Raw genomic sequence first — 15,797 nt, forward strand, 5'->3', positions numbered from 1 at the left:
AGTCAATGGCAGTTTTGCCATTAACTTCAGTAGGGCCTGTTTTCATTCCTCACCTTTCTGCTGGGGTTTCCCCAGCTGTGCCTCACAAAAGTCACTCTCTCCATCTTTAAGGAGCAATTTTCTCAGACTCTTAAATTAGGGTGCTAAATCAGCCTGTCGGGGTTGAATGCTCAAAAGGAGTTAGGCTCCTAGCTTCTACTTAGCCTCCTGTTGTCTTTTGAGCATTCAGTCCTCGGAGCTTTAAACAGATTATCTGGGCACATATGTATATATTTAAGCACTTAAGTGTAGAATTTTGTTGTTGTTGCTCTTTTCAGCAGTGGTAAGAAGAGACTGGTCAGTTTCATTTTTGATTTTGGTCAGTTTCACCATTTGCTTCCCAGGCAGTAACCCAACACTCTTGCATTTGGGATTCCCAGTTCCGCTTTGGAGAAGGTTAAAATTTAAATGCATGTAATGATTTCTGTTCATAGTGGACCACTTTTTGAGGCCCTTACCTTGGGTTCTCCATTTACCTCACCGGAAATGGGCCTAAATAAGACCTGACTTACAAACGAGTCGGAAGGTCATCGCAGATCCTCAGAGTTATTGAGGCAGCTAACTCGCATTGATTTCAGTAGGAGTTGCGGCCTTCAGGATTAGAGATTAAATTGACTCCAGAGAGCCAGCACAAAGTCTGTGCATCGCTCAAGTCCTGTTTTGCAGGCAGTTGTGTCTCACGGGGGAGAACTTAAATTTTAGTGCTTTCGGGCTGTGTCATCAACCACTTGTTTCAACTTTGATCTTGAACCCAGTCCCCTTTAAAGATTAGAATTTGGCATTGTTTGTGTAGTAATAATGGAGACCAGGATGAAAAGATTTGGGTCAGGGAAGGGAGAAAATCAAAGCAATAAACAAATGCAAAATAAGCGGGTGATAACAGCATCTGCTGAGAGAATTTTTCTGAATCCATCCTGAAGTAGCTAAGCCACATACTGCTTCAGGAATTGAACATCTGTTGCTTCCAAAACAAAGGAAAAAAACTAACAACGGTACAAGCAGTGGGGTTCCCAAGAGACAAATTGTTCAGTAAGGTCAGAACGGGATGCTGCATTTCACATGTGAAGCTGCGAGACTGGGTTTTCTACATTTTCTAGTGGGTCAGGAACCCTTGCATCCGTGGTCTGCTAGCAGGTAATACCCAAGGGTCATTGCGGGAAGCTAGGAGTGTGGGAAAAAGGGAGGAAGAGGCAGATGGATTTTCGTAAACTTCTCTGGAGACATGTGAAGCATGGCCACCTTAAAGAAAAAGCTTCTGTTTCCCTCCGTGCTAGCAAGTTCTGTCTGAGGCCTGGAAGTAAATCTTCCTATTTTGATGCATGTGCACAACTCCTGCTCGGGCTAATGGGAGTGGGGGGTCGTCTAGCAAGGGCCAATAGTCACGCACTCATCCAGGGACAGTGCCTAGTTCTTTCCCTTCAGTGTGAAAGAGCCGATCCTGTTTGATTCTGGTGGCTGACCCTGATGTCTAAAAGACTTAGATGGACATAGGCTCATCAATACCAGCTGCGGCTTTGCCTCTTACATTTTCATTTTGAAGAACAGTTGAGGGAGCCTCTAGCGGCTGGGGGACTGGGCCATGACCTCAATGGTCTGGTTTTCAGTTGGCCCTCTTCCCAAAAAGCACAAAACATACTGAGTCTTTCTCCTTCCCCACCAGTGTGGACACATTCTATCGATAGAAAGCTGCCATATACTATATAGTTGGTCAGGCTTGACAAAGCCCTGGCTGGGATGATTTAGTTGGGGGATTGGTCCTGCTTTGAGCAGGGGGTTGGACTAGATGACCTCCCGAGGTCCCTTCCAACCCCGATAGTCTATGATTCTATAGTTATACCTGCAGGGATACTAGCATAAGGCACCTTTATCCAGTGTAACTGTGTGGCCACTGTGGCTGTACTGATTTCAACTATTTTGATAGAAAAATCACACCTCTAACCAAAATAGTTACATCAGTACAAACCTGTGTGTAGGTTACGCCTAGGTCTGATTTGGAACCAAAACTGTAGGGGTAGATTTGAGTCTCCACTCCCTTCCCCTCCTGGAAATTTGAAGGCGTTCAGAGGGGGTTCCAGATCTGTTTTCCACTCCGAGTTTGGGGCCTTTTTAATTCCTGCTGTGTCTCTACAACAATCAGACCATCACGCGGTAGCCTGCAGTAAACGTGGCCTCTTTGTTCGGTGCTATCAACTCTCCACTGTGGCAAAGGGCATAGTTTTTTAATTGAGAACTTAAATAGAGAAAAGGGCACCATCCTAATAAACAGCCAACGGATCTGTCTGGTCTCTGCCCTTTTGTTGCTGATGCCTGGCCGTAATGACCAGTTGTAACGCTGCGCTTGGTTGCAAATATGTCTTGTCTGGTGTTGCTGTCTAATCTAAATCTATCCAGTGTTTTTAATGTACCCATTACCATAGTCTCTGACTGCTACTATACCCATGTTACTGTCACGCTGTTTACTCTGTGTTATACCCACTCTGTGTCTCTTGTCCATTTATATTGTAAGCTCTTTGTGGCTGAGCCCACCTATCACTCTGCGTTTGTGCAGGGCCGGGACTGCGTTCTCAGTTGGTCCTTAGACATTGTGGTAATTAGCAATATGTGGTTTGCAAAGCAGCCTGAGATACTCTTGCAAAAGGCATTGTATTGTCTCCATGATGATGATGATCAGCTTTTTGATCTGAGTGCGTAAAGGGAGCAAGATTCGGGTTGCCTCATCTCAAGCCATCAAAGAGCTAAAGGAAGCTGTAGAAGATGCGTCGGCAACGCTGCTTCCATGCTAAATGTTCCTAATCCTTAGTGCTGACTTTTTCCCTCACAGATGTGCCACTATCTCCATTTTTATGGCCTTATTATAACCAGTGGTGGTTTGACTTTGTCAGAGATCAGATAGAGATTCTCCATCTCCCTACCCCGCCTCCGATTACTCACACTTGGACAGCACATGAAATAAGAGAGCGATTAAAGTTCTGATTCGAGACATCAGAGTCGATCCTTTGCGCCGAGATCTTACAGCTGTGTGGTGTTTAGCCCTTTCGTGCTGGGGGCAAGATTTCTTAATGATCCCTTTGCGCTCTAATTTGCACTTCTGTAGCCCTTTTTCGTCCAAGCATTCAACAATGTAAGCCTCTCCGCATCATGGCATCTTAGGTAATAATTGTGCTCTTTTTATTATTGTGCAGACTGAGGTTCAGGAAGACTCTGCCCAACATTTTAAGACTTGGGTGCCTAAAAGTAAAATGCCCGAATCCATATTCAGACACATAAATAAGTGGCCCAAGGAAGAACAGTTTTGTGGTAAGGGCACTGGACTGGGACTCGGGAGATTATGCTGTAATTTCAGTCCCTTTCACGGGCTTTCTCTGTGACCTGGGTCAATTAATGTCTTTGTGCCTCATTTCCCACTGGGGACACAATCTCACCTGGGCATTGGAGGTTAAATTCTTAAATGTTCAAGAGGGTGTCAGATATGGCGTCAACTATTCAGAGCGGAAGCAGCTGGTTTTCACGACGGGCTGAGACACACCAACTAATTTCACAAAAGGCTGCCGTTGAAGCTGTCGTGGCTACAGAGCTAAGCTGGAGTTGAACTTGCGATGCAGAGGCCAAACATTCGGCGTCACACACTCCTCCCGGGCACAATTACTTGCTCCATTTAGCAGCAGGCACAACTTCATCCGAAGGGCACAAATATTGTAACCGTTACTTGCGGACAGTCACGTAGCCACCCGTCACAAAAATGGAGGCGATGGCCAAAGCTTTTAATTCGTGCAACAAAGATGGTTGCTTTACGTAATCCTCTTTACTTCCGGGAACACTTGCTCATCTCAGGCCGTTTGGGGACATTGTTACCAATTCAGACAGCTGGCTGTGGCTAATGAGGCATTCAGGGAAGTGACGCTGTTTATACCAAGCTTCTCGTGTAAATCTTGGATGATTTGGCTGGCTCTGAGTAAGAGCAAAGGGATGGTTTGTGATATGGCAGAGGCCTGAGGACTCTGTCTCTCATTTCAGCATTTCCATCAAGAGTTAGAGCCAGATGCTGGGCTGATTGCAATCCTGATACTTAACAATATAGTTAAAAATAAACTGCTCTGTTTTGTCTGCTGATAACTAAGCAGGATTCATGTAATTTCTCCCCCCTTGCTGGCCAATGTACAATCAGCCAAGCTCTCCTCCCTCCCTGCTCCCCCTCCACCCCAACACAAGTTCAATTTGTGACCTCTGAAACCATGAGATTATGTCTTTTTTCTTCCCCCTTGAACAGCTGCCCAGTCTTTCAGACTCTGGCTTTGTGGCCTTGTTCCATGCTCGTGTTTTTTCTCTGGGATGAGGAGCCCTCTGACTGCGCTGTCCTCAGGGCTTGCTGGATCCAGAGAGAGCTCCTCTTAGTACTTGCATGTTAAACAGTTTTTGGAGGAGATATTAAACGTCATGCTTCAGGGTTTTAGGGTTTTTCACCTGTTGATCTCTGAGCTCTTTACAAAGGAGGGTAATATCATTATCCCAATTTTACAGGCAGAGAAACTGAGGCACGGGGAGGGGAAGTGTTTTGCTGGGTGGCCGAGCCAGGAATAGAATGCAGATCTCCTGGCTCCTAGTTCACTGGACCATGCCTGTACCTACGACATTGGTGTTAGTTCTAATCTGTCAAGTCCCTAATGGCTCCGGACCTGCATCCCTGATGCTGCTCCAGTTGCAATCAGTAGAGGCCCTTGAACTGGAGTCCTCTCAGAAGAGGTGGCTGGCAGCACATTCTCCGTGAAGGCGTTTAGAACTTGCCCCTCCTTCATCCACCGGAACCCAGATTTGCCAACTTCCCTGGGCATGCTGCAGAACCCACCTTGGGCGATGATGAACTGGAATGTAGGGGGGTTGGGTTGGAGTCATTATTGGTGGGCTAATATCAGAATATCGGCAACTCAGACAGGGCTTTAATCTGAAGTTTTTGCATTGACTGTTGTTTTTAACAGCTAGGTTATACGGCTGGTGCAAAAAAAAAAATCAAAACAATAGACTAGGGGCTCCTTTTCTCCAATCTGAAGTTGTAGAGACACTCGGAAAGCCTCCCTTGTGCATACGTATTTGAGGTGAAGGTCACCCTTGTGCCAAGAGCAATCGCAAGGTCTACTGTACACCACTTAAGCCCCACTTGAACCTTGGGCTGAAGGTGGACATAAGTGCTGCATTGATCTTGGCTGGGCCCCTCTGCACACAGGTAACTATCACCCTGGATCTACAAATGGCACCTTAAAAGAAGTTAATTGAGGGGGTGCGTGAATATATACCAATTGCCATGGTCTCTGCATTGACTGCAGTGTGCAAATTGGGAGTCTATTAGCAGGTTTTAAAGACAATTGTAGCCTTAGTTAGTGTGGTGGATTTAAAGAAGAGCTGAATTTGCTCACTGGAGTCTTTGCTGCTCCGCCTTTTGATGTTAGCTGTGGGATTATGGTAGCAGCAAGTAGGTGCAGACAGGGTATCTTTTAATCTCATCTTTGTATTTAGACTGGAAGCTCTTTAGGGGAGGGACAGTCCTTTTGTTCTGTGTTTGTACCGTGCTGAGCACGGTGGGGTCCTGGTCCGTAACTGGAGCTTGCTAGATGTTATAATAATACAAAAATACATTCCAAACCCTTTGGGGTACCTTATCCAGCATCTCAGAGGGCACAGAGTAGAGAAAGATGTCCCTCAGTTTGACTGGAAAACTACTCACTGATGCTCATGCAGGGGAGTATTGTCTGTCATTGTTTGTTTGTAACCCTAATAGGAAGCAGAGGAGTAACCGTATACATAAATGTACGTATAACTGCAATGGTTTGAATTTGCACTGGCTTTGAACTAGGAATTTCCTCTGCTCCAATCACATACAGTTGCAGTGTAACACACTCTAGTAACTGAATTATTTCCTGCTTTAGTTTTTGCTTGTAATCAAATGGCAGAGTGGGTTCTTGAACCCCGGGCTTTGGGAAACGCACAGATCCAATTTTTCTTTGGGCGGGGGGACATCCTGTTTCACAGAGTCAGTGGAAAGCGCTGTCTGTCTTGGATGGATGCGAAAGGCCTTTGGACGCACATTCACGGGTGCAAATGCTTTGTCTTTTTCCAGTTGATCACGTAGTTCCAGAACCAGGGACCAGCTTACTCACTGCATTTGACCAGTGGCGAGAATGGGCGGATAGCAAGTCTTGCTGCGATTACTCTCTGCATGTGGATATCACGGAGTGGCATAAAGGGGTTCAGGAGGAGATGGAAGCCCTGGTGAAAGACCATGGTAAGTTTCGGGATCATTTAAATCGATATGTTTTTACTGATTCAATTTTTTTTCTTTTTTTTGGTTCTGAAGACTGGCCCTTGTAGATACTTTTTATTCTTTTTTATTTGTTTTGGTCAAATTACTGGCCAGATCAGGGTTCAGAATGGTGTCTGTTTTTTGGTGGTGGTGGTGGGGGCTTGGTACATCAGGAGGCAGTGTTGTAGGGGGGCTGGAGAAGCCAGGTTAGTGTATAGGGTGGGACTGGAATCCAGTCTTGCCATTCTGCCTCCTTCCCTCTGGAGTGGCGTTTAGGCAGGAGACTGCACTGACCGTGTGCAGGGGGTAAGATGTGATGCCTGGGGTGGTACTGCCCAGGGCTGCCGTGGACAGCGACCCGGGTCATTCAGAACAAGGCATAGCCGATCCTCAGTCAATGGAGCTTTGGTGAGCTGCAGCAGTGGAGGATCTGGACCCTCTCTGGAGATGGGCATCTCCCTGAAGGAGTGATAGACACACTCTCGTAGGACGTATCTCTCCCCACTGGCCAGTGTCAGCAAGAGAGCTGGAAGTCATCCAGGGGAGATAGAGGTGGCCTGACTTTGCTTTCACGTGCAATGATGCAAGTCCGGAGTAACTCATGGAGTTCATAGAATATCAGGGTTGGAAGGGACCTCAGGAGGTCATCTAAACCAACCCCCTGCTCAAAGCAGGACCAATCGCCAATTTTTGCCCCAGATCCCTAAATGGCCCCCTCAGGGATTGAACTCACAACCCTGGGTTTAGCAGGCCAATGCTCAAACCACTGGGCTATCCCAGTTAAACTAGCGTAAGCGAGAAAAGAATCTGACTCAAGAAGAACAATCCTTCAATGGCCAGCGAAAGGAGGGCAAGATAGATAAGATGATCGAATAGGTCTTTCCCATCTCTGATTTCCGTGACCTTTCATCCCTGGGCTGGAAGGATTTTCCATCCTGTTTATGGTTGAAAAAAACAACAGCAACAAACTTTTACATCCTAATGGTGGTTTTCCCACACATCCTGGTTAAGAATTTTTACCCTGTCATGTCTGTAGAATGCAGGGGAGGGGAGGCTGTGAACACTGTGGTTTGGTCAGCACAATGCTTTGTAGAAATGCTCTGTTAGTAATTCCCCAGCCGTCTAGCAGGAGGGGTTGGGAAACCAGGCAGCCAGTACCCATTTTGAAGGTATTTTTCTTACATTTTTTGCTCAGCCTCCCACAAAGCTGAATCTGAAAGACGTATTCCTTTTTGGTGTTGAGTGGAGCTCTGAAGGCTTAGCTCTCTTTTCTGCCACAAGCTGGGCTCCATCATTCTTACTAGTGGAGTTTTTAAATGTCACATGGCTAAGAAGCTGGTGGCCTTTAATTGTGATTTATTAAGTGTTGTGTGTGTTTCACAGCAGACTGAATTTCTTTCTTTCTTATTTCTGTTCTCTGGGGGAGCCACATCTTATTTCTCCGTGGCTTGTCAGTTGTACGGTCATACTCTGGTATATTTCAGTACATTACATGCTGTGGGATCGATTCTGCTCCCAGTGCAGCCAATGACAAACTCACATTGACTCCAGGGGGGGGTCGGTCCATTGTCATGCGTGGCACACAGTCCAAGGGGCTGATAGTGCCAGGTGCTGAGTTCCTTAACCTGACATTGAACTTTCATGGGAGCTGAGGATGCTGCGCACTTCCCAGGAGGCACAAAAAGTCAGATCCTCAAGTGGTGTAAATTAGCATAGCTCCATTCATTTGATTGGCAGTAACTTGATTTACTCCAGCCAAGGATCTGGCCCTCAGAGCCAAGAAGGATTGGGCTGTCTGTAGCAGACCGTTCCATTGAACAGATGCAAAATCAGTTCATTTTGATGGGAAGAAGTTAAAAGTTTCTTAAAGCCAGCCAATGTCTATACTTGTTTCAATGGTGCATCTGGTCCACTCCGGCAGGAAGGGGAGAGTCCTCTTTATTCAAGACAGGTGGAATTTTACAGGGCCAGGACTGTCTTATCTGCAGTTTCCAAACCGTATAGTCAGTTTTAGCGCTAAGAACCTTGTGCTTGATTCTCTTCTCACTCACACCAGTGTATTCCCATTAGCTTCACTGAAGTTCCTCCTGATTTACACCAACATGAGTGGCAGGAGAATCAGGCTCTTGGACTGTCTGGCCGTAACAGCTCATCTATTAACTTCTGTGTGGATCACTTTGTTTATGTAACTTGTGGCTGGCTCGCTTCTAACTTCAACGTGGATGTTATCTATGCCTATTACTTGTACATCCTGGGCGTTTTCTTTGTTTTGTCTCTGCTAGGTGTGAATTCCTTCCTGGTTTACATGGCCTTCAAAGATCACTTCCAGCTAACAGATTCTCAGGTAGGAGGGCTTTACGTTCACAAGTCATGCTTTAGCCACACAGGAGTTATTGGGTTCAAAGAGGAATAACTGGGTGATGTTTAATGGTCCGTGTTATACAGGAGGCCAGATTAGATGGTCCAATAGTCCTTTCTGGCCTTAAACTCTATGAATCAATGTTTTGTGCCTGTATCAGTTACTCAGGTTGTGCCATCAGCTGGGATCGAACCAGACGCCTCTGGATCCGGAAGCAAGCGCTTCTGCCGCTGGAGGTGAAAGAGCAGCGCCGAAAGTCTCGCTCCATTGAAGTCAATGGCAAAACGGGCATTGATTTCAGCGAGGCCACGATTTTACCCTAGGTCTTTCAATTTGGAGGCAGCACGAGGCTCATAAACCTCTCGATGTGGTCAAGTCGTTAGAGGGAGACACAGAGCCACGCTGGGTTAGCCTGTGTTACGCAAGTGATTCTGGGACCTAGGGCCTGATTTTAACCAGGAAAGCACTTCTTGGTTTTGCGATTGGAATCACTGGGACCTTGAGAAAAAATTCTGTTCGCACTCGTCCATCATCGGGTGCGTTTCATTGTTGGGCTGTCCAACCTGCAGAAGGCGCTTGCTTCCAACCATGATGTGGCGGAGGTTTCCCTCCGTGTTTGAAGTTCGAGCTGAACTGAGTTAAGAGGTGACAGAAAAAATGGTCTCTTTTTATCTAAGAATATGGTCAGAGGTTTCAAAAGTGGTCACGGATTTTTGTGAACCCCCCCATGTTTGGATGCTCAGCGTGAGACCCAGTGCACCTCGTTGTCAGAGGGGTGGAGCAACTTCCATCAAAGGCAGTGGGAGTTGCGGGCGCTGAGGATCGGGGCAAGTTGGGCACCCACGACTTGAGGCATTAAAGATGCCACTTTTGAAAATTTGGGCCTTTAGAGCTTCTACCGATGATGCCCTGGAGAATGTACCAATTTCTGTTCTGTGCTCCATTATAATAATAATTAATAATACCTATTTCTTATATCGTGCTGCTCATCTGTGAGTCTCAAAGTGCCTTAGAAAGGAGGCCGTTATTGTTATCCCCATTTTATGGATGGGGAAACGGCGGCACAGAGCGGTGAAGGGACTTGCTCGAGGCTCCTCAGCAAATCAATGGCCGGGGCAGGAACTGAACCCAGCTCCGAGTCCCAGTCTACTGCCTTATCTTTTAAGGCAAGCTAAAGAGAGCTTGTCTGTCTTGGTCGCTTCCCTTTTGTTTCAGTTTTACATAACAGTTTAAGTTGAAGGACATTTAAGCGACGAGAACACTGGAGTATTTGCAAGACCAAAAGGTATGTATCAAACAGTGTGCCTTCTTTCTCCTAGATATACGAGGTCCTGAGCGTAATCCGTGATATAGGTGCCATAGCTCAAGTTCATGCTGAGAATGGTGACATCGTTGCTGAGGTATCGTATCTGTTCGCTCTGTGGAATTTTAGCTGCATTGTGCTGTCAGGTGTTCAAACTCGAAAATCCCGCTCTTAAAACCCACAGCAGGAAATCACTAAGCCATGTCAAGGCGCTGTCTCAAGTAGCATAGACATTTCCATGTAGAAAGCCGAGAGAGTTCAAAATTACAGCCCTTGGAACTCCCAGTAAGAGAACGATAATGCCTCAAGTTTATTTACTAGCTTTTATTCCATAACAGTTACAAACTATACATCTCTTTGCCCATCACTGAATGCAGCCCCCGTGTATAGTAATATTACACAGCAGTTTAGGACAGGAAGTGAAGAAACATTTACTATACATTTTGTACAGCGCCTAGCACAATGGGATTTGGACTTGGTTGGCCTCTAGGGACTATCGCAATAGAAATATAAATAAATAAGTCAATAATTGGTTCCTGTTGCTGATGCCATACTTACTTTACACGTCATGCCTAGATCATGCAACTTGGAGTTGAACAGGTTTTCAACACGTGGCCTGCTAGTTTTGTGGGAAGTTTATTTTGTTCTTTCAAACCTGAAACGTGCAGGGTTGTGAAGTGAAATCAAAGGAAAGGTTGGCATGACAACACTGCGAATGAAATGGCCAGGATTTGCAGAGCTTTGGTAATTATCCAGACATGGGGAGTTAGTCTGAACGCTGGTTCTACTGCTCCTGCCTTTGTGAAAGTACCGTGGGATATCTAGAGAGCACAAAATGACAGGGATCTCAGTTTTACATCTCTTCCAAATATGTCCAGCTCCTGAAATGAGAAACTACATTGTTTTGAGCCATCTTCCTGTTTTTTTCTGCCTTAGGAGCAGCAAAGGATCCTGGAACTGGGAATCACAGGCCCTGAAGGGCATGTACTGAGTAGACCTGAAGAGGTGAGGACGTTTCACATTTTTCACTTAATTCCGCCTATTCTGGGTCATGTCATATACTGCCAGTAAGAACTTCATGCCTCGATTAATGTGGCCAGAAAAATAGTGCACGTCGTGTGCCCTAGGAAATGTTGGTTTCACAGACAGAAGGGAGGAAGGGAAAAGAGGATTTTGCGACTGGTAGTTCTTGTTTGCTTGTTCTGCCCGTGCAATAAATACTAAGATGATAATGATGATGTCCATTATATGTTGTTTGAATTACTGTGGCGCTTGTGACAAAGATATTTCTGTTGTGTCAGAAGTCTGGAGATCTCAAGCTGAAGACCCTTATAAGTATCATTAGCCCCCTGTTACAGCCTTGGTAACTGGGAACCAGAATGGCTCCAAATTTCAAAAATGCTCACTAGCTTCAGGTGGCTCACCGGTTAGGTAGCCAACTTGAAATGCTTTGGCCTCATGAGCAGAAGCACTGCAAGCCCATAATGACTTCTCAAGTCAATGGGAGTTGCTGATGCTCAGCACCTCTGAAAATCAGGCCTGTGGTATTTCCAACCGGAAGGCCCAAATTAGGGGACACTTGAAAAATTTGGCTTGAGATCCTTGCCCAAGGTGTCGCAGCGGGGGCTGTTGATGATGGAGGACCCAGATTATGTGACTCATCCCTCTCTGGTTCAGCCACTGGATTGTGCTTCCTCAAAACGTCACGGTAGTCTCTCTTCCCTCCTGGAACATCCTCGTTTTCACTGAAAAGAACTCATTTTCACTCAGCTATAACTGGAATTGCTATTTGCAGCTTGCAAAGTGAAACTATTCAGAACTTTGCTTCTCTTTCATTCTGGTCCTGATCCGGAAGCCCTTATTCTGATTTTACTTCGGCCAGATCCTGGGGTTCTTGCATATTTTAAACCTCAGCAAATTCCCATTAACTCAGGAGATTTGTCTGAGTAATGGTTTCAGGATTTGACTCCCCATTGGATTTTCACTATAGCTGAGTTCTCTGTGCTCCAAACCCTCAAGTTGTTGTTCATTGTTTACTTGGTCCTTGTTTGGGCAAAACTTCCTGAAAAGTCGGTGGGAATTTGTGCATAGGGTCAAAGTTCTATCTATCTTAGGTATTTATATTCTTGGGAGGTAGGGAAGCTCTAAGGCTCCTGTTTTACACGTGGGAAACTGAGGCACAGGCGGACCAAGTGACTTGACCAAAGTCACACTGAAAGTCTGTGGTGGAGTTGGCACTTAGGCTGGTGTCCTAATCATTGGACCATCCTTCCTCTCCCATTGATTGCGCTGGGATTAGGTGCCCACATCACACTGGAATTCAGTGGGAGGTGGATACCTAAATCCCTTAGGGTCCTTTTGAAAATTGTTGTGTAAGTAACAACACAGGATTTGGTCCTAAATTCTCTTCCCTCTGTATTGTGCTCCTCTGAGCTTTCAGTATCTCTGGGCTGGACGTTGCCCCATGGAATCTTGGCTCTGTGAGGGCTGTCCTTTCTGTACAAGGAGATTCTGATTGTTCCTCCAAAGTATGGGGGCTTTGCTAAGGGTGCCAGATGTGGTGCTGCTGAAAGCCCGGTGGGTGAGATCATTTTCACAGCTCCCTCCTCTTTTTATTTACTTTCCTTCTGCTTTGTTCAGGCAAGCAGCATCCAAAAGCATTTTAATGCCAGCCATAAATCTTCCAGTTTCAAATGCTGTTGCGGATTGAGAGGAACAATGCCCAGCCCGACTGGAACACAAATCCTCTCCTTTTCCCCCCCGATTGTTGGCTCTGGGGATGGGGACTGTTTCCTTTATGCTGTGTGCGAACATCTGCATCCAGATTTCCCATCCACCCTTGTATTCCTTGACATATTTTCCCGATTGCATAAGGAAAACAGTAACAGATGGTGGCATTGGAGGAAAACTGCATGACACTTGGGCCCAAAGTGCTGAGCACCCGCAACTCCCGTTGACTTCAAAGGGAAAAGAGGATGCTCAGCATCCTGGAGGATTAGCTCAGGCCTTCAACGTGCATCCTAAGGAGGAATCGGACTCTTTGATGTAATGGATGGGGCCGTTCCCTTATTTGGCTTGTTCGTTACATCTGCCTCCTGCAGTTAGAAGTGGATGCACAGACGCTCGTTCTTCCTTCAGCGTAATTCGGATGCTTTGCCAGTCGTGCTGCTGCCTAGAATGAGAATCAGCCCAAGTCACAGGGAGCCACCTTTGCACTTGAGGTCAGCTGCTGCAGTATAGTTAATGGTGCCTTGGCCACGTTCTGCTCCCTTGCAAGCCCATTAACAACAAAGGTTTAGTGACAGGCCTGATCCTGAAAGGGGCTGTGGAGCTGAAGTTTCCATTGGTCTATACCATTGGCCTAATTCCTGCAGGATGTAACCATCTAGTGGCAGGGCTGTCAGCTCTAGAATTGACTTCTCCCACTGGCTTACCAGAGCCTGCCGTCTTCAAGGCCTGTCCCTTTCCCCGGTACGGCGTTAAGGGGATGGGTTGCTGTTTATTTTGTTGGGTGTCCTTTTTCCTATGGATGAAATTTTAGGGCTTAATTGGTGCATTGGCATTGTGTTGGCCCTCTGCACAAGGGCAAATTTCACCAGTATGCCTATGATTGAATAAAGAAACTGACTAAAATGTGTAGTAATGCATAATAAGGGCAATCAATTCTCATGCTTCAGGGTGTGTTGCCAGCAAGGGTCAGGAAGGAATTTTCTCCCATGTAGAGCACTTAATGACTGTTGGATCGTTTATGGAGAAACATGCTTTTCTCCAATGCCTCAGGTATTTCCAGAGGAAACACAGAAGGACGTGATGTTAGATAGTAAAGTGCTCAAGGCAGGGATCACCTCGGTGCAGTGCTGAGCACACTGAGCGCACTCAACCAATAAGGATAATATTAGTCATGTGATCTGTCCTTGCATGGAAAAATCCTGTGGGTGAAATTGTCATTGCGGTCCCAGCTCCTGTAAATCAAGTAAAGGGATCAGAGTGTCATGACAGCTGTAAAGCCCGGATCCAACCTGGGGAGGAACTGAGGAAAAGCCCCAGTGGAGGGGGCATGGGAGGATGAAGCTGGGGCAGGACTGGGTGTAGTAGCCTGGACCAGCTATGGGGATTTTAGATGCTGCAGAGCAGCCTCTGTGCATGGAGGCTCTAAATTGGAGCCGCTCTCAAGGCTGCCCTGGTTTATGGCAAGGGCCAATCCAATCCCTATAGCACCTGGAATCTAAATGGCTTAAAGCCACCAAACCCACCCCACTCCTTTGAGTCCCCTGCACCCTCTGCTCTTAAGAAAACAAAGTTGTAACTGGGCGAGTCGGAAGAGCTGGCCACGCTAAGTCGAGCGTGTTCTAACGTACAGCTGGCTTTATCTTTTAGGTGGAGGCTGAAGCAGTGAACCGGGCAATAACCATCGCCAACCAGACCAACTGCCCTCTGTACATCACCAAGGTGATGAGCAAAAGCGCCGCAGATGTTATTGCTCAGGCCAGGAAAAAGGGTAAGTTATTCATAGATGGAAAAGTCCTCTGAGATCATCCAGCCTACCTCCCTGCCAAGCTGGGATTGTTCGCTGAAGGGCAATTTTCTAGCGTTGTCCAGTCTGGGGTTTAAATGTCCCAAACAATTGGCTCTGCGTCAGTTCCCTGGGAAGCCTGATAGGCTGTCAGAAAGTTTTTTCCTGATCTTCAGCCCAAATGTTCTCTCTCTGAATATTTATCCCATTACCCTCAGTAATTTCCTCCATTAGACAGTTATCAGGTGCCTCGCCTTGAATCATTTAGTCATATTACACAAAGCTCTTTCCGTGTAACTCAGTCCTTCCAACTCCCCCGTCTTTCTTTGGTACGGCTCTCTTCTGCACCCAGAAATAAACACAATATTCCAGGGGCAGCTACAACAGAGAGAAGTATTTTCACCATCCTGATGTCCATACTCCACATTGCTGCCTTGGGCCAAATTCAGCGCTGGCATTGGCTTTGGCTCATCGTCTTCTGCTTCTCAGACAGATGGGGGAGGAAAAAGCGAGTGGAGCTGCTCTTTAGCAGGGCATTAGCTTAAGCAAGGCAAGCAAATGACATCACTGATTTCCAGACTCAGTGGAATTACAGTTAAACAGCAGAGAGAGCTCCGGTTTCATCCCTTTATTCTGCTACCAAAGCCTTGTTACTTTCCATTTAAATCATCTAGGGTGGGCGTTGAAGCAGGAGGATTTTTTTCCCCTTTGCATTCAAGGATTGGATTTAATTTGATGCAGTCTAAATAAAACCAAACGAATACACAGATGACATCAGTTTCCATGTGGGGGCAAGGTGCTGGAAGAATTAGTTCCTACTGCAGCAAACTCCAATGCAGGGGGAGAGAATTCATGAGTGCTTAGACCCCATGATTCCCTTTAAATTAATTCAGAGCTGGTCAGAAGGATTGAGGGGGTTCTTTTTTAGTCACAGAACTGGGACAGCACAAGCAGCATCAGGCCTCATTTGGGACCGAGAGGGATCACCTAGAAATGAGAGCATAAATTCACGCAGCGATGGGACTGTATGTCTGAGCACTCAACAAATGACTGAATTTATCCTCCCAACACCCCTGGGAGATAGGGAAGTGTGATTTCCACTTTATAGGCCAAGAACTGAGTGATAGAGATATTAAAAAACTTGGCCAAGGAGGTTGTGGCAGAATCAGGAACTGAAGTTGGTTCTCTCGAGTCCCAGTCATGTGCACTAACCACAAAAAGCATCCCCCCTCCCTTGGCCACAACGGTAAAGACAGCCAATAGTGGTGGTAGTTTTGGGGATGTGGGCTAG

At 46.3% G+C, this 15,797-nt stretch overlaps 1 protein-coding gene across 7 annotated transcripts in view; it reads left to right on the forward strand.

Moving 5' to 3' along the window:
• The window catches only part of DPYSL2 (dihydropyrimidinase like 2), a 92,433-nt gene that overhangs the window by 51,312 nt on the left and 25,324 nt on the right, over window positions 1–15,797 (forward strand). For all 7 annotated transcript variants that reach the window (XM_073324853.1, XM_073324854.1, XM_073324855.1 and 4 more), the window contains exons 4-8: window positions 6,149–6,313; window positions 8,614–8,675; window positions 10,010–10,090; window positions 10,930–10,998; window positions 14,371–14,491. In XM_073324853.1, the coding sequence (XP_073180954.1) occupies window positions 6,149–6,313; window positions 8,614–8,675; window positions 10,010–10,090; window positions 10,930–10,998; window positions 14,371–14,491 (498 nt within the window). The remainder of the gene's footprint in view (window positions 1–6,148; window positions 6,314–8,613; window positions 8,676–10,009; window positions 10,091–10,929; window positions 10,999–14,370; window positions 14,492–15,797) is intronic.

This window comes from Lepidochelys kempii, chromosome 26 (assembly GCF_965140265.1).
Source record: "Lepidochelys kempii isolate rLepKem1 chromosome 26, rLepKem1.hap2, whole genome shotgun sequence".
Lineage (NCBI taxonomy): Eukaryota > Metazoa > Chordata > Testudines > Cheloniidae > Lepidochelys > Lepidochelys kempii.